The sequence below is a fragment of the Eutrema salsugineum genome, unplaced genomic scaffold, assembly GCF_000478725.1.
Source record: "Eutrema salsugineum unplaced genomic scaffold, Eutsalg1_0 scaffold_2, whole genome shotgun sequence".
Lineage (NCBI taxonomy): Eukaryota > Viridiplantae > Streptophyta > Magnoliopsida > Brassicales > Brassicaceae > Eutrema > Eutrema salsugineum.
Genome location: NW_006256829.1, coordinates 15942712 through 15956141, shown reverse-complemented (window position 1 = coordinate 15956141; position 13430 = coordinate 15942712). Strand labels below are relative to the sequence as shown.

The window sequence follows — 13430 nt, the reverse complement described above, 5'->3', positions numbered from 1 at the left end:
CACACACTCACTAGACTCAAACAGCTGCTCCCTAATATTGATGAATTTATGAACCTTGCAGTTATGATGAGCACTCTTCTTCCTCATAGGAGATCTATTTTCCGGGTACAATTGTTGGGGATAATCCTTTGCGCTGCTAGCAGAAACCATATCTGCAAAAATGGTTATATTATAGCAAAGTCGCCGTGTCCAAAAACAAATATATCCAATTTATACAACAACATACAAATCTTACAAATTTACCAAAGACATAAACAAATCTACCAAACACGAAAGCAAATCTTATAAACCTACCATAAAACTAAATATAAATCTTATATATAAAAGATGAAGAACTTTTTCCAGGAGCGTGACACGTCATCTGCAGAGACGACACGTGTCCAAATATTTTAATTAAAAAAGAAAATTCTTCACAAATAAAAAATTCGACGTAACTATGGAGACGAGAGGTACCTCTTCCGCTTCGAAGTGTTTCTGTTCTTCTTCTTCTCCTAAAGTGTCGTCTATCTCCACGGCCCACCAAGCGATCTAAGGTGAAGATCGATGCGGCCGCTGCAGCCTGTTCGTAGTTTTCTGGAGATTTCTTTTAAATAATTTCCTCTAGCTCCTCCTTTGGTTCTGGGTTTTGAATTTGTTTTTCTGGGTTTGTCGTCTGGAATTTGAATCGGATTTTGTTTTGTGAAAATCTGCGGCGGTGGAACCGGCGGGGTATTTTTCAGCGAGCGAGGTTCCGATCGAAAATCAAGGACCGCCTTCGGATCGTGGATTGTTTTCTTCGTCAAAACTCATCTGAATCTAGAGAAAGAGTACCCAGTGAAGATACGATTAGGATTGGAACCCCTGCAACTGATGACTTGGAGACCGCGTGGTACAATTCATTTCCTGATTAGCTCCCCGGAAGAGTATTCTTCCAAATTTTCTCAACCATTTTCTTGCTCACCAGCATATTTATGTGAAAGTCTTAGATGCGGAAACTTGTGATCAATTTTTCAAATTTAAAAATTTACGGCAATTTTTAAAAAAACCTCCAGTCTTAGTTTATGCTGTTCCCGCTTCTTTGTTTATAAAATTTTCATATCTAGATTCTTCGCACAGAAATCAGCCACCTGACCGTTGCAAATGGTACTATAACGGATATTAGTCACACTCATGTATCAGTAAGCACATTCCTCCTAGATTTTCTTTAAACAGTTTGTGGAATTAGCTTAGTTTGTCTCAATGTTCTTACTCAGTCATGTCTAAAAGAGTCCTGGATATTCCTTTTGCTATGTCAATCCTAAGGTTTCTTTATCCAAGCGATTACGGCTTCCTTGGAACGAACCTTCTTCTGAGGTGTCTAATCTCTCTCATGCAGCTATGGCGAATTTACAAAGATGAATTCATGACATCATTTTCGGTTATGTAATTCTCTCATGATTTTGTAATTTTTTTATTGATTTATTAATCCTACCTACATGGACTGGCTGTCACGATATTGATTTGTGATCTTTATATTCGTCAAGGTTCAATCTCATGCAGCTTTTCATACAAAACGAACGTAGCATTAGAATCAGGAAAATGATTGTGGCTCTTGAGGTGATATGTCTGATTCACCTTTTTCAGTATTCCCCTTGACACGATAATGCTATTTGTTTCTTATATTCTTCTTCACATGCTTCGTTTTGTCTTCTTTCTTCCATGTCTCTGTAGTCTCCTAGATTTAACAATGGAACTATACTGAGCCAGATCCCGCAATATCGTATATTTGGTCAGAAAAGAGCCTTAATAATGATCACCCTCAAGCTATACTACAGGTCATTGCTTGATTATGTTCGATTCATCTTTTATGTAACATGCTATTCTTAAGGCATTTCTGAACGACAATATTTCTGTAGCAAAGCTCATAAAGGACTTGCTTTCTTGTTTTATTTTCAGATACTCACTGCAAAGGACTATGCGTTGATCTTAGGAATGCCTGGAACAGGAAAAACCTCCACAATGGTCCATGCTGTGAAAGCTTTGTTGATCAGAGGTTCATCTATTCTGCTTGCATCTTACACAAACTCTGCAGTTGCTAATCTACTCATCGAATTAAAACGCAGGTCCTTTATTCCTCTAGGCAACCTTATTATTTTTCTGGATTATGACTCTTTCATTCATCTCTAAAATATTTTATAATTATGTTGACATTCTATAGTTAGATTGTACATATAGAATGTTACTCTCTTTAGCGAGAAGGGAAAGAAGCTAGGTACAGTTATACAAGGAAATAAATGACAATTAGTTAAAGGAAGACAGTAAGAAGAGTATGTCAACTCTTTAAAATGAGTTTTTAGTTTACTGAACAAGATTGGAGAAGTCAACAAAGAAGTGGTGCTGGGTTGCACGTTGAAGTCATCTTGTCCTCATTCTTTTTCTTTTGGCTACCAATTTTATGTTATATGATTTTCTCAATATCTCTATATGAAATGTCATATTTTTCTTCTTTTTCTTTAAATTCATGATGCAGAAAAACCTGAAGGGTCAAAAGGTATTACTGTATTATTATTACATATGGACGTTAAGGAAGAATTTATGGGAATATCAGCTAATAAACTGCATGATTTTTTTTTCTTACGAGAGATGAAGAACGTTTTTCTTTGCGTAAGTGCCTACTTTTAGACATGTAGGACACTTTAATACGTCTGATATATTTTGAATCCACTTGCAGGGAATTGAGTTTTTACGTATTGGAAGAGACGAGGCTGTACACGAAGAAGTTCGAGAAAGTTGCTTTTCAGGTATTAATATATTTTTCCAACTATTATAGCTTCGGAGTCTTCTCAATGTAGTTGAGACTTATCTTTGTAGCAGCTATGGGTATGTGCAGTTGCTGGAACTAAATGTAGGAGATTGGATAAATTTGCATTACATATCAACAGTACCACTTTAACATGGACCAAAGATTGTCCCTCTGGACATGGTAAGGCCTTATGAGATTTGTTGTAATTCACTTTTAGCAACATTTGATTTACTTTGAGACTTATAAACTTCAAATTTTACTATCGTGATGGTAAGATTTGGATTTTTATTTTATAATTAGTATGTACACAGAGACACTTGAAGCTAAATTCTAAAATTGGATGTACTGATTCGAGTTTATATAAGATGACATACCAAAACACCAATCAATATTATTATGTAATATAAAACTTTAACAGAAGAAAAATCCGCGCGTGGGCGCGGGTATTCACCTAGTCTACCAAAAACATAAAGAAATCGACCACATTCAATAACAAATCTACCAAAAATGAAAGATAGTCTAGAAAACGTACCATGACTAGTACGATCATTTAAACCAAACCAACAAACATAAATAAATCTACCTAACCTAATATTTTCCAAACAAATCTACCATGATCCCAAACAAATCTACCATTTAACAAATTAAATCTACCATTTTACAACAACTCTATAAAAAGTCTACCATACACTTTTTTGAACTCAACCATTACGAAAAAAGATTACTCACCAGAAATCGTATGCTCCCACCAAAAATCGTTTCGGAATGACAGAAACCACCGAAACCAAAAATTTCCTGCAAAAATTAAGATTAGGGTTACAATTTCGGAGGAAACAAAAAGAAATTACGGATTTTTGCTTCCGCCGTCAGCCGCAATACAGCCGAAATCGCCTCACACATGGCGGTAGTCTTCTGGGCCAAAAATTACCTGGATTTGACCTGGAATCAATGAAAACCGATGAAAAAATGAGAAAACAATGTGAATCGATGAAAACCGATGAAAAAACGAGAAAATCGATGAGATCTGATTATTCCGATAGAGAGAAAAAAACGACTGATTCGAAACGGTGAGAGAGTCAAGATCTGGATGGTTCTGTGAAAAGAGAGAAGCTGCAAAGAGATAAAAGGAAGAAGGAGAAGCTGGGGCGCAAAATCGCCTCTCCAACAAAAAAATTAGGGTTTTGTTTTTTAATCTGCAAATTATATTTTTTTGTGCTTTAAAGATATATGTATATTTGTTTGATTTTAATTATATTCGAATTTTTTTTTTTAAACTAAAATGGGATTTTTGTAATAATATTCATCATCTGGACAAAATGGTATAAGACCAACTTTTTAAGGTTAGTTTAGTAAACTCTTCAATATGTTAGGTTAGATTTGTCATTTCATCAACCTTAAAGGCTAGTCTGAGGAATTTTCACTATTTTTTTCTATATGTGAAAGACGGTTGAAGAAGTCTTCTACTGACGTACCAACCACCAATTTATGATGTGTCTTGTGAAACCTATGGAGAGTCTCAGCCAATTTTGAGAAGTTTGGAACAACAAATCCTCAAATCCAAGATTATTCAGGCATGACATAGCCTCTAAGACAAGGTTGCAACTTTAGCCTTTGGACTAAATAAGTGGGTGAATGCTAACACTAGAAATTAACTCGCACACAGAATGGAGTAATTTTTTATTATGTTTTTAATTGATTTAAAATTTATTTTTTACTTAATTGTTTTAGTTTTAAGTTTTTAGTTAAGTTAAAATTGGTTAGCAATAGATTATAAAAGTTACACGACCAATATTATGTATATATATATATATATATTTATATATATATCTATTGAATAGGTATTTGAGTTAATTTTGTTGTGCAGTTAAAAATATAAATATTTTTTTTTAAAATATAAGAGTGATGTAATGGTAATATGTACATACTTATATACATACTAACATGGATTGTGAATATTTTTTATTTGAGATTAGATTATCACTTTTGGTTAATAATTTCTATAATATATTTTACAATAATCAAAGCGCACCAACTAGTCTACTTAATCTGTTTTGTAATGGACTAAAATGTTTTTTGACCAACCTCTAAAGAACTACAATTTTAAATATTGAAAACATATCTTAATTATTAAAAAAATGATTGAGTTGATTTTCAAATATAATATAAATTAATTAAAAAATACAAATGAAAATATTGCAAAATTTTAAATAGTTTTTTTGGACTATATATGGATTGATTATTACTTTAAATAATATAATATATTTTAATATCCTTATAAGATTAATAAGTAAAGACATTAAATACACTTTTGATTTATATACATATTCTTTTCAATAATTTCAAAAGACATTTATATGTTCTTATTTCATTTAATTATTTTTATTTGTAATAGCATTTCATGTAATATCTTATAAAATAAAGTTCATATCTTAAAAAAATTCCTTAAATAATAGTATAGAGCTGTCCTAATATTTTCTAGTTTTATAGGCCGCTCTCTAGCTCGTGTTGGATGCTCTGCGGTAGTGAAGATTCCTTAGTCATCTGGGCTTTCATCTTCTCCACTGAATCCTTGTGAAGATTCCTCTGGTACTCAACCCATTCAGCCCGGGAGTCCCTAAGCCTGGCCTTCTCGGATTTCAGCAAGTCCTCTACCTTGTTCTTTTCTAAAGCAGTGTGAGTAAGGGACACTTCTGCTTGAGCGATCTTGGCTGACAGCCTTTCAATCTCTAGGTTGCGCTCCACGACCGCCTTTTCCAAACTGGAGGATTTGGCTTGCTCAGCAGCGAGGTCTTGCTTCACTTTCTCGAATTTCCCGACGTCAAAGATATCAGTTTTAAGATGACGATCGTAGACCCAAATGATGTTATTAGTCCGGCCTTCAACCTAGAGAAACGATCAAAGTTAGCAACAGAGCCAAAAGGCAAAAGATTGCCAAAATCTAAATGCATTACCTGAAACTTGGCACGCACAATTTCCTTATACTTGTCGACTAGGATGAGATCCTTTATCTCTGAATTGCCAAAATAGAACGGCACAAGCCTCTGCATCGTTGCACAGCGGAGTATCTTTCTTGTAAGTGAAGCAGAATTCACCAGGATTCAACCTGCAACGCTTAGTCCAGTGTCCGGTTTTGGTACCTTGGACCACAACATGGAGGTCGTCTACAGCTGGAGGGACCTCCTCTCTTGAAGAAATCCCAACATTAGGGAACCGGGACGTTGGTCGCTTCAGGGACAAAGTTCTCATCTCAGCTTTGGGAACTGTCTGTGCTGTTTTTTTGCGGGAGAATTGATGTGATGTGAGTGCGAAAACAATTTTTACCCTAATAGAATCAACTAAAACCACAAGTGCACAGCTAATTGATTGTAAAAATTAGGGATCAAATCTACAGGGAAGGAGAATCTTTTCTGCAAAAACTTTTGAAAGAGATTAAAGCAAGAAACTCTAGAACTAATCGGTATTCAAAATAGATTTTGGGGGTCACTAAAATGCAAATCCTAAACTAAACTGGAAAGGAAGAAACGATTAAAATTAAAAATGACCTAATATAAAAACTCTAAGAAAATCGGCTGGAAAAATAAAGAAGACTTAATGTAAAAAGCTTGAATAAAAATAGATGTAAACTTATAAAAACGAGACACAGGGTTTTCAGTGAAATTATCTCCACTCATATGGCAGAATTGCTCTTCTCAAACTAGATTTGGACCCTAATAAAAACTTTCGCAACACTACAAACCTAAATCAGATTATAGTTCATAATGCTACTCTCATGCATTAAAAATAAGTTTAGAAGAAAAAATTCTAGGATTCGGTTTTAGTAGCTAATGGAATCCTCATCAAACATATATAATCCCCATCGAAAATTCTCGTAGACTCAACAAGTAAATTACTCAAACATGATTAAAGAAAGCAAAAAAAATTGTATTGAAATACTGAATAGAAACGATATTGAAAAGAAACAAAGAGGATTCAAGAGATATATCTCTATCATCCTAAACCTAAAAACAAGCTACAAGTATAAGAAACAACTAAAACATATGGCACACGGCCTAGGGTTCCTAAAAACAAGTATTTATAGTGCTTAAGTCATTTTTGGACGTCATTTAGGGTTTCTCCAAATGAAAATATCGAATGGGCTTGGAAATGGGCTTCTTCGATCTGAACGTTGATTCTGCGCAGTCAGGAAGTGGGCGACCGTGGGAAACCAAGTGTTGGCCGCAGTCCGGAAGGCTGGCCGGCTGATTAACTGGAAATATTTCTCTTTGCGTAACGTTTGATTGAACCGTTGGATTGTCCTGATGTCAAGTGTGCTGGAAAGCTAGCTTCTCCACTTCAAGATCTCCAAATTTGAGCTGGATCAGATGGTGAGAAGGTCTTCATTTGAGGGTAAACTTCTGATGGTTTGACTCTGAGCTAAAAATCTGGTTTTCTATCCATTTTGCAAAGTTTTTGCCTAAGTTTCCTGAAATGAGTCTTGAAACTACAAATAATAGAAAATCATAATAAAAACACTTAAAAGAAATAAAAAAACATTGAAAAAGTATTTACAATTGATCCATAAAAGTGGTCAAAATACGGTGTTATCAAGAATCTTCTACGAATTGCCTCTGTGGCGGCTCTCTTTGTCTCTTCCAACCCTGCGTTCACAGGTGCAAGGTCAGCCTCAGACAGCATGTTGCCGGTCTGAGAAGGAACTACTTCTGCCGAGATCTTGGCAGATACTTTCTCAGGAGGTAGCGATTCATTAGCTATAGGCTCCCCGACTTCACTGGCCGCATCAAGTACGCGAGCCGCTTTCTTCAGCTACCGCCGGCCTATTTTCGCTTGGCTCGGAGCCTTCCACCGGGTTGACCGGAACGATATTCTCATCCTGGAGGACGACCAAGTAGTCAGGGACCGCAAGATGATTTCTTCTGGCCATATTCCTCTTACTTGGTTTCAGATTGGCCTTCTTCTTTCTTTGGTTCGGATTGGACTCTTGGTCTGCAAGAACGAATTGTCAGCGACCTCTCAGACCTCAGTAATAATGACAAAGGAAAAGGATACATCTGTGTTTACAGAGCAACCGTTTGTTTATCCGGTCTTCCTGGACATCCAGCCAATGAGCTTTTTCTAGTGTCAAAAGCCTATCGGTGTTGTCCAACCACTCCTTCTTCAGATGCTAGTACAATGGATTCCGAACTGCTAAAAGAAACAACTTGAAATAAGGAAAATGCGAGCAGTGTGCAATCAGAACTATCAAAAAGCTACCAATATTCACATTCCATTCAGTCTGGTAAGACGCCGCCTCCGACCTCAATATTGAAAACGAGTTAACTTTGTAAAAGATGTACTTCGTCTCCCAGTTTCTCACTTTACTGGCCTTTGGACTAGTAATGATGTCGTAGCCGGGTTTCATGTTGGCCGAGAAGTACCATGGCCTCGCCTTCTCAACATTGACCGAGGTAAGCAACTCATAGTTGCAAACATGAATGGGGAACCCCAGTTCCTCACCCATGGAAGGTGAACAACCATATTCACTATAGTGGCCAACATCAGCTGTGAAATAGCAGCCCAACTCTTGTTGCAGAATCTAAAGAAAAGGTCTGGGATGGGAAATCGAAAAGCCATTGTGGCTGACCCAATATATATAAATACATAAGTATCCCTCTGGAGTAGTCTAGAGTACGATCTGCATACCGGCTTCAATACAGAAAAGTCATCTGGGGCGTCGAACTCATGGAGCAAGAGCACGATTTCTTCCTTAGAAAAAATGTTGGGCCCGACATAGGCAAATCAAATTGGCTGAAAAATAAGTGGAAGACGCAAAGGGCCCTCGATGTTACCATAATTAGAAGTCGTGGTTGGCACATTCTGACCAACCTCCTCGAGAACATCACCCCCTAGTAGCCAGATTCTCAGGGATCTCAGGGTTCCCATCTTCAGGAACTTAAATAGTGGTGGCGACATCAGCCATAGTGTCGATCTCCCCGTTAGCAGTGGCCATTTCCTCGCCGAAACAAGCTTGAGCGTGTATTTCACGATTGTCCCTAACTTGAAGAGTTGGGACCTCAATAACCACACAACGAGAACTAATACCAACTTCACTTGTCGAGAATTCTTGCAAGTAAGAGATTGGCAACCTATGGAAACACTTTTGGAAGTTTTGGCATCAGTATAAACTAATTCCCTTAGAATTATCCAACCTTCCGAGCCGACAGATCGATAGCTAACCGATTCAGTTGATGAACTCGATTCCATATAGGGTTTGGAGTTCTGGCAAAGAAAATAAGTGAAGAGCTGATGAAGAACATATGAAAATTCACAAAGAATAAGTTGAAGATCGCCCAAAAACTTCAAATTAGATTGGAATAATGTGGCGGATTGATCGGAAAAACTCAAAAGTATGCGGAAGAACTAATTTAAGTGAGAGAAAGAAGAGAGAAGTGAGATTGATACCTTTTTTGCAAAAATCACAAGTGGAAAAATGAAGGTGAAGGGGAGGATTTTATTGTGGAAAAGGTAACGATAACTTCCTCGATTTTTCGATAGGTCAAAAGCCGCATGTAAACACAACCAAAATGCACTTGGCGACCACATCAGCAGTCTGAGTGAAATTATCCAACCAACCACCGTCAACGCCGATCTGAGAGTGTTTCTTCTAGGAATACAAAACGACAAGCATAGAAACGATCTCAATTCATACCAAGTCAAAAATACTCAATAGGATACGCTGAACTCCTGCAAACAATCATTTGCTTAACATATTGTTGGTGGTGTGCCCCACACCTCCAGTTTAACTCGGTATGAACTGAGACTGGTCCAATTGATCTGGGTTAACGATGGTTCATATCGAGGTAAATGGGCCAAACTCGGCCTGTTTTTTGACCATTGAGCCCGGCTTGGATTAAGTCGGTATCACCCGCCAATGTTTAAAAAAATTCTCCTAAAAATCTCGGAGGTAAGTTTCCTTTTTCCAAGTCCGGAAAGAAAAAAAAAATTACATTAAATCAACAGGGAATCATTATAAATAGAGGGCGACTCTTCATAAATCATTCATTCGAATTCCAGAGACAGACAACCCAAGAATTAAGAGCTCCCAAGAAATACCCTTACTCTCTTGTTTTCTCTACTTATTTAGCTGACTTCATTTTAATTCAACACTTACATTAATAAACACTTTTCGAACTAAAGATCAATCTTTTCCCTTGTGTGATTTCATACAATTCAACAATAACCTAGCTCTTTATGAAAAATGTTATTTTTATATCTCTTTCTGTTGGAGGTGAAAACCGCACCTCCGGTTTTCTCCGGTACAAACCGAGAACGGCACGACGTAAGCCCGGTTTACGAAGGAAATGTACCGAGAATATTGGGCCGAATGAGTTCTTGGGCCGGACGTAGCCCAACAAGCCGAAGTCGGTCAGAAACTTCTCAAAGGAACCGAGAAGTTCTCTGAGTTCGGAGGAAAATAGAAAGTTTCCGAGTAGGAAAAGGAAACTGACGAGAAGAAAGGAAATTACCATGAGAAAAAGAAAAGGACCGAGAGAAAAGGAAAGTCTTATTGGTCCCATATTGCAGAGAAGACTCACGAAAACCGACTTAGAAGACATATATAAAGGAAGAGGAATCGACACCAGAAGACACAAGAAATTCCCGAAGAGACTTAGAGATTGAGAGCTCAAGGCATTTATTAGCTTCTTAATTTCCTAAGTCTTAATTCGTTTATCATTTACATAGACGAACTCAGTTGTATTCTCGACCGATTTAATAAAATCCAAATTTTCGATCTAAGTTACTATTTTGTCTCTTGTCGATATACACATATCAACACTTTCTATGAATATATAACACAAAATCATATATGCATGTTTATTGTTAATTTGCAATGAAAAATGAGAGTTATATTGGTAATAGCAATGTTCATAGTTTGCATGTAACCTATCGGCAGCCACAACTGTGAAAATAAAGATATTGAACATCCAACACTTCGTTGTAGTGTTGTAAGATGTCGTGAGAGCCAATAATTAATCCCAAAGAATCCATATAGACGAGAATGTGATAGAGCGTAAAATGTCATCATGGTGTTGTCCAATCTTTGATGAAGTGACTATACCGTAGTTTTATTTAAAAATATTGCAAGACATTTTCTTTAAATTTTTATCATAATTTTTTTTCATTTATCATATTATGTGGATGAATGACATTATATCTATCCTGTCACTCTCTTTTGGATTTATGTTTTTGTTTTTATAAGAATTAATTTTAATTTATACAATTTGAACAAAAAAAAATCAAAGCACAAATTTTTGTTTATATATTTAATTGTTCTGAAACAAATATAAATATATTATATACATATATATATATATATATTGTTCTTCTTATCAATATGTGGTTTAGTATCTTCATTTGAAAAACTTAGACATTGAATCCTTCTAGGGTTTAACCAACATGGCTTATCTTCTCCCAAAAATTGAACATTTGATCTAGAGTTTCCACTCGCGGATTGTCTTTCCACTTAGCTTTCAGGTGCATTTCTCTTGTTCAGGATTGTGGATTGTACAATGTTCACACAGCTAAAATTCCACTTTTTATCAATATATATATATATATATATATTCCATTTTCTTCAGTTTCTTTTCTTGGTGAGTTTGGGATCTTTTTTGTTAGATTTGGAATCAAAGGCAGGTGTTTGCCATCTTTGTTGAATATGAAGTTCGACTTCTTCGTGATATGGTTCAATACTATCTGAAAACTACATAGAGGCAGCCAATCTTGAAGAAATTTGGCATATTTAGTAATTTTTTGAAGTTGTTGATGATAATAGCCAACTTGATTGCTTGTTCAAGGTTTACTAGGATGATGATTCTACAAAAACAGAAGTCTCTGTGTTTCTTTTAGAGTATTCTCAAGCTGAACTCACTTTCACTTATTCAACGTATGTTCCACCAAATATCGACATCTCAACCAAATAAAAATCAGGTTGTCTTGTGAGGTTTATAGAAAACAATGGAATTTGTTGGGGATATCCAAAACTTTAGGATAATCACCAAAGAGATCCAAAAGCTATGCATCTTCGGCATTTTTGAATAGATTTGTGTGGATGAATGACTTTGTATGGATTTATATCAATATTGTTTAGGATACATACTTTGTATTAATAAAACTTAATTTTTATATAATAAATTATGTAAAAAAATCAAATCCCAAAATATTTTTATTTACGTTTAACTATTTTCCAACAAATTTATAATATTCCTCTAGTTTTTGGTCAATTATACAATTACGTTTCTATATTTCTAAATCTGTGTATTGTTTAAAGGCTAACTTTAAAAAAAAAAAAAAAACCCAAAACTCAAAACTTAAGGTTTAACTTTTATTCCCAGTTTTAAAAGTCTTGTTATATGTCGCACGTAGACTAATGAAATTCTAAATATATGCGAAATCAACAAATATTCTATCAATTTATACTTAGATATTTATAGTAAAAATAATCATCATCTGTCATTTATAAACCATCGTTAATATAATGAACCACTACCAAAATTTACAACCTGGCCTTGATAAAAAGTAGTGCTTTATCTCTCTCTCTATAAATATATCAACACAAGATACTTAAAAACATGAATTTTCGTGACTAATTTGCAAACAAAAATGAGAGTTATGTTGGTAATAACAATTTTTATAGTTTGCATGTTTTTTATTAGCAACAACAATGTGAAAGAAAAATATTGGACATCCAACACTTTGTCGTGGTGTTGCTAGAGGTTTTAATACTGCATAGCCTTTGACGTGCAACCCAAATATCCTGAAGAATCAGTTTAGATAAGGATATGGTAAAAGTACAAAATGTTATGGTGGTGTTCTTCAGTCTCGGGTGAAAGTTAAAATCCATAATTTTATTTTAAAAACATTTTTGGGTGTATTTCATTAGAATTTTTTTAGTAGATTTTTCTTTAAATCAAAACAATTTCAGATCAGCTTTGATGTTTGTGTTGTTTTAAATTCATCAAAATAATACCATAGTTTTGTCTAAAGAAAGTTATGATTCTCAAATTTACAAGAAAATATTAAGAGATTATAATGGATTCTAATACAAAACAAGTATCTCTTCATACTTCATCTTAATTAATCACAATGCCTTAGGGATTCTACATAAGTTTAAAAATTAAAATACCATAACTATTATTATTATTATTATTTTTGTTAAAACGTCTTTGGATTTTTTGATTTTTTTTTAAAAAAATTAAAATTAAAAATATACTTAAAATTAAATCTAAATGCCCAGAAGGAGAAACTAAAAAACCTGGAAAAAATCCCAAACCGCAAATCCTCATAAAGCCCAGTTAAGAATTAAACCAAAAACCAAAGATTGCCAAATCGGTTAAACCGGGAGACACAAAGAACCCTAATCGCAAAAACCATGCGACCATCAGAGTCGCCGCCACCGCTTCCGCAAACGAAAATCCGAACCTCCACACCGTAACCTCCTAGAATGGCTGTCTCCAAGTTTTGGACATCATCAAATGCATCAGAATCTTCCTCATCGTTTTGACTAGTGTCTTCGTGATCGTTAGGATCAGTCGAGGTTTCATTGTCTTCTTTAGCATCAGAATCTTTAGAGGAGTCTTGGGAATTTGCGTCACTCTGGGTCTAGCTGTCTTCATGACCTGTTACTGCTTCTGTG

The 13430-nt window shown here is 35.3% G+C and overlaps 1 protein-coding gene across 10 annotated transcripts; it reads left to right on the top strand.

The window, feature by feature from the left end:
- Positions 1-431: 431 nt before the first annotated feature.
- Positions 432-6210, top strand: LOC18018945. 10 transcript variants are annotated; one of them, XR_002899673.1, is made up of 9 exons: positions 445-561; positions 720-868; positions 1096-1157; positions 1282-1401; positions 1503-1575; positions 1690-1793; positions 1915-2081; positions 2690-2759; positions 2833-3111. XR_002899673.1 is itself a non-coding variant. In XM_024156817.1 (6 exons), exons 3-6 carry the CDS (start codon positions 1951-1953, stop codon positions 5296-5298), a joined length of 360 nt encoding a protein of 119 aa, XP_024012585.1. In that variant the 5' UTR covers positions 1452-1575; positions 1690-1793; positions 1915-1950; the 3' UTR covers positions 5299-6210. The 10 variants fall into 10 exon arrangements, 1 of the variants encoding a protein (XP_024012585.1); XR_002899679.1 differs by lacking the exon at positions 1096-1157 and having other exon boundaries at positions 432-561; positions 1355-1401; XR_002899676.1 differs by having other exon boundaries at positions 445-868; positions 1355-1396.
- Positions 6211-13430: the final 7220 nt, after the last annotated feature.

Excerpts from the sequence above, each read along its gene's own strand:
- LOC18018945 (XM_024156817.1), top strand. The coding sequence starts at position 1,951 with ATGCCTGGAACAGGAAAAACCTCCACAATGGTCCATGCTGTGAAAGCT. Across the intron at positions 2,082-2,689 it reads CTCATCGAATTAAAACGCAG|GGAATTGAGTTTTTACGTAT; the intron begins GTCCTTTATTCC and ends ATCCACTTGCAG. Across the intron at positions 2,760-2,832 it reads TCGAGAAAGTTGCTTTTCAG|CTATGGGTATGTGCAGTTGC; the intron begins GTATTAATATAT and ends TCTTTGTAGCAG.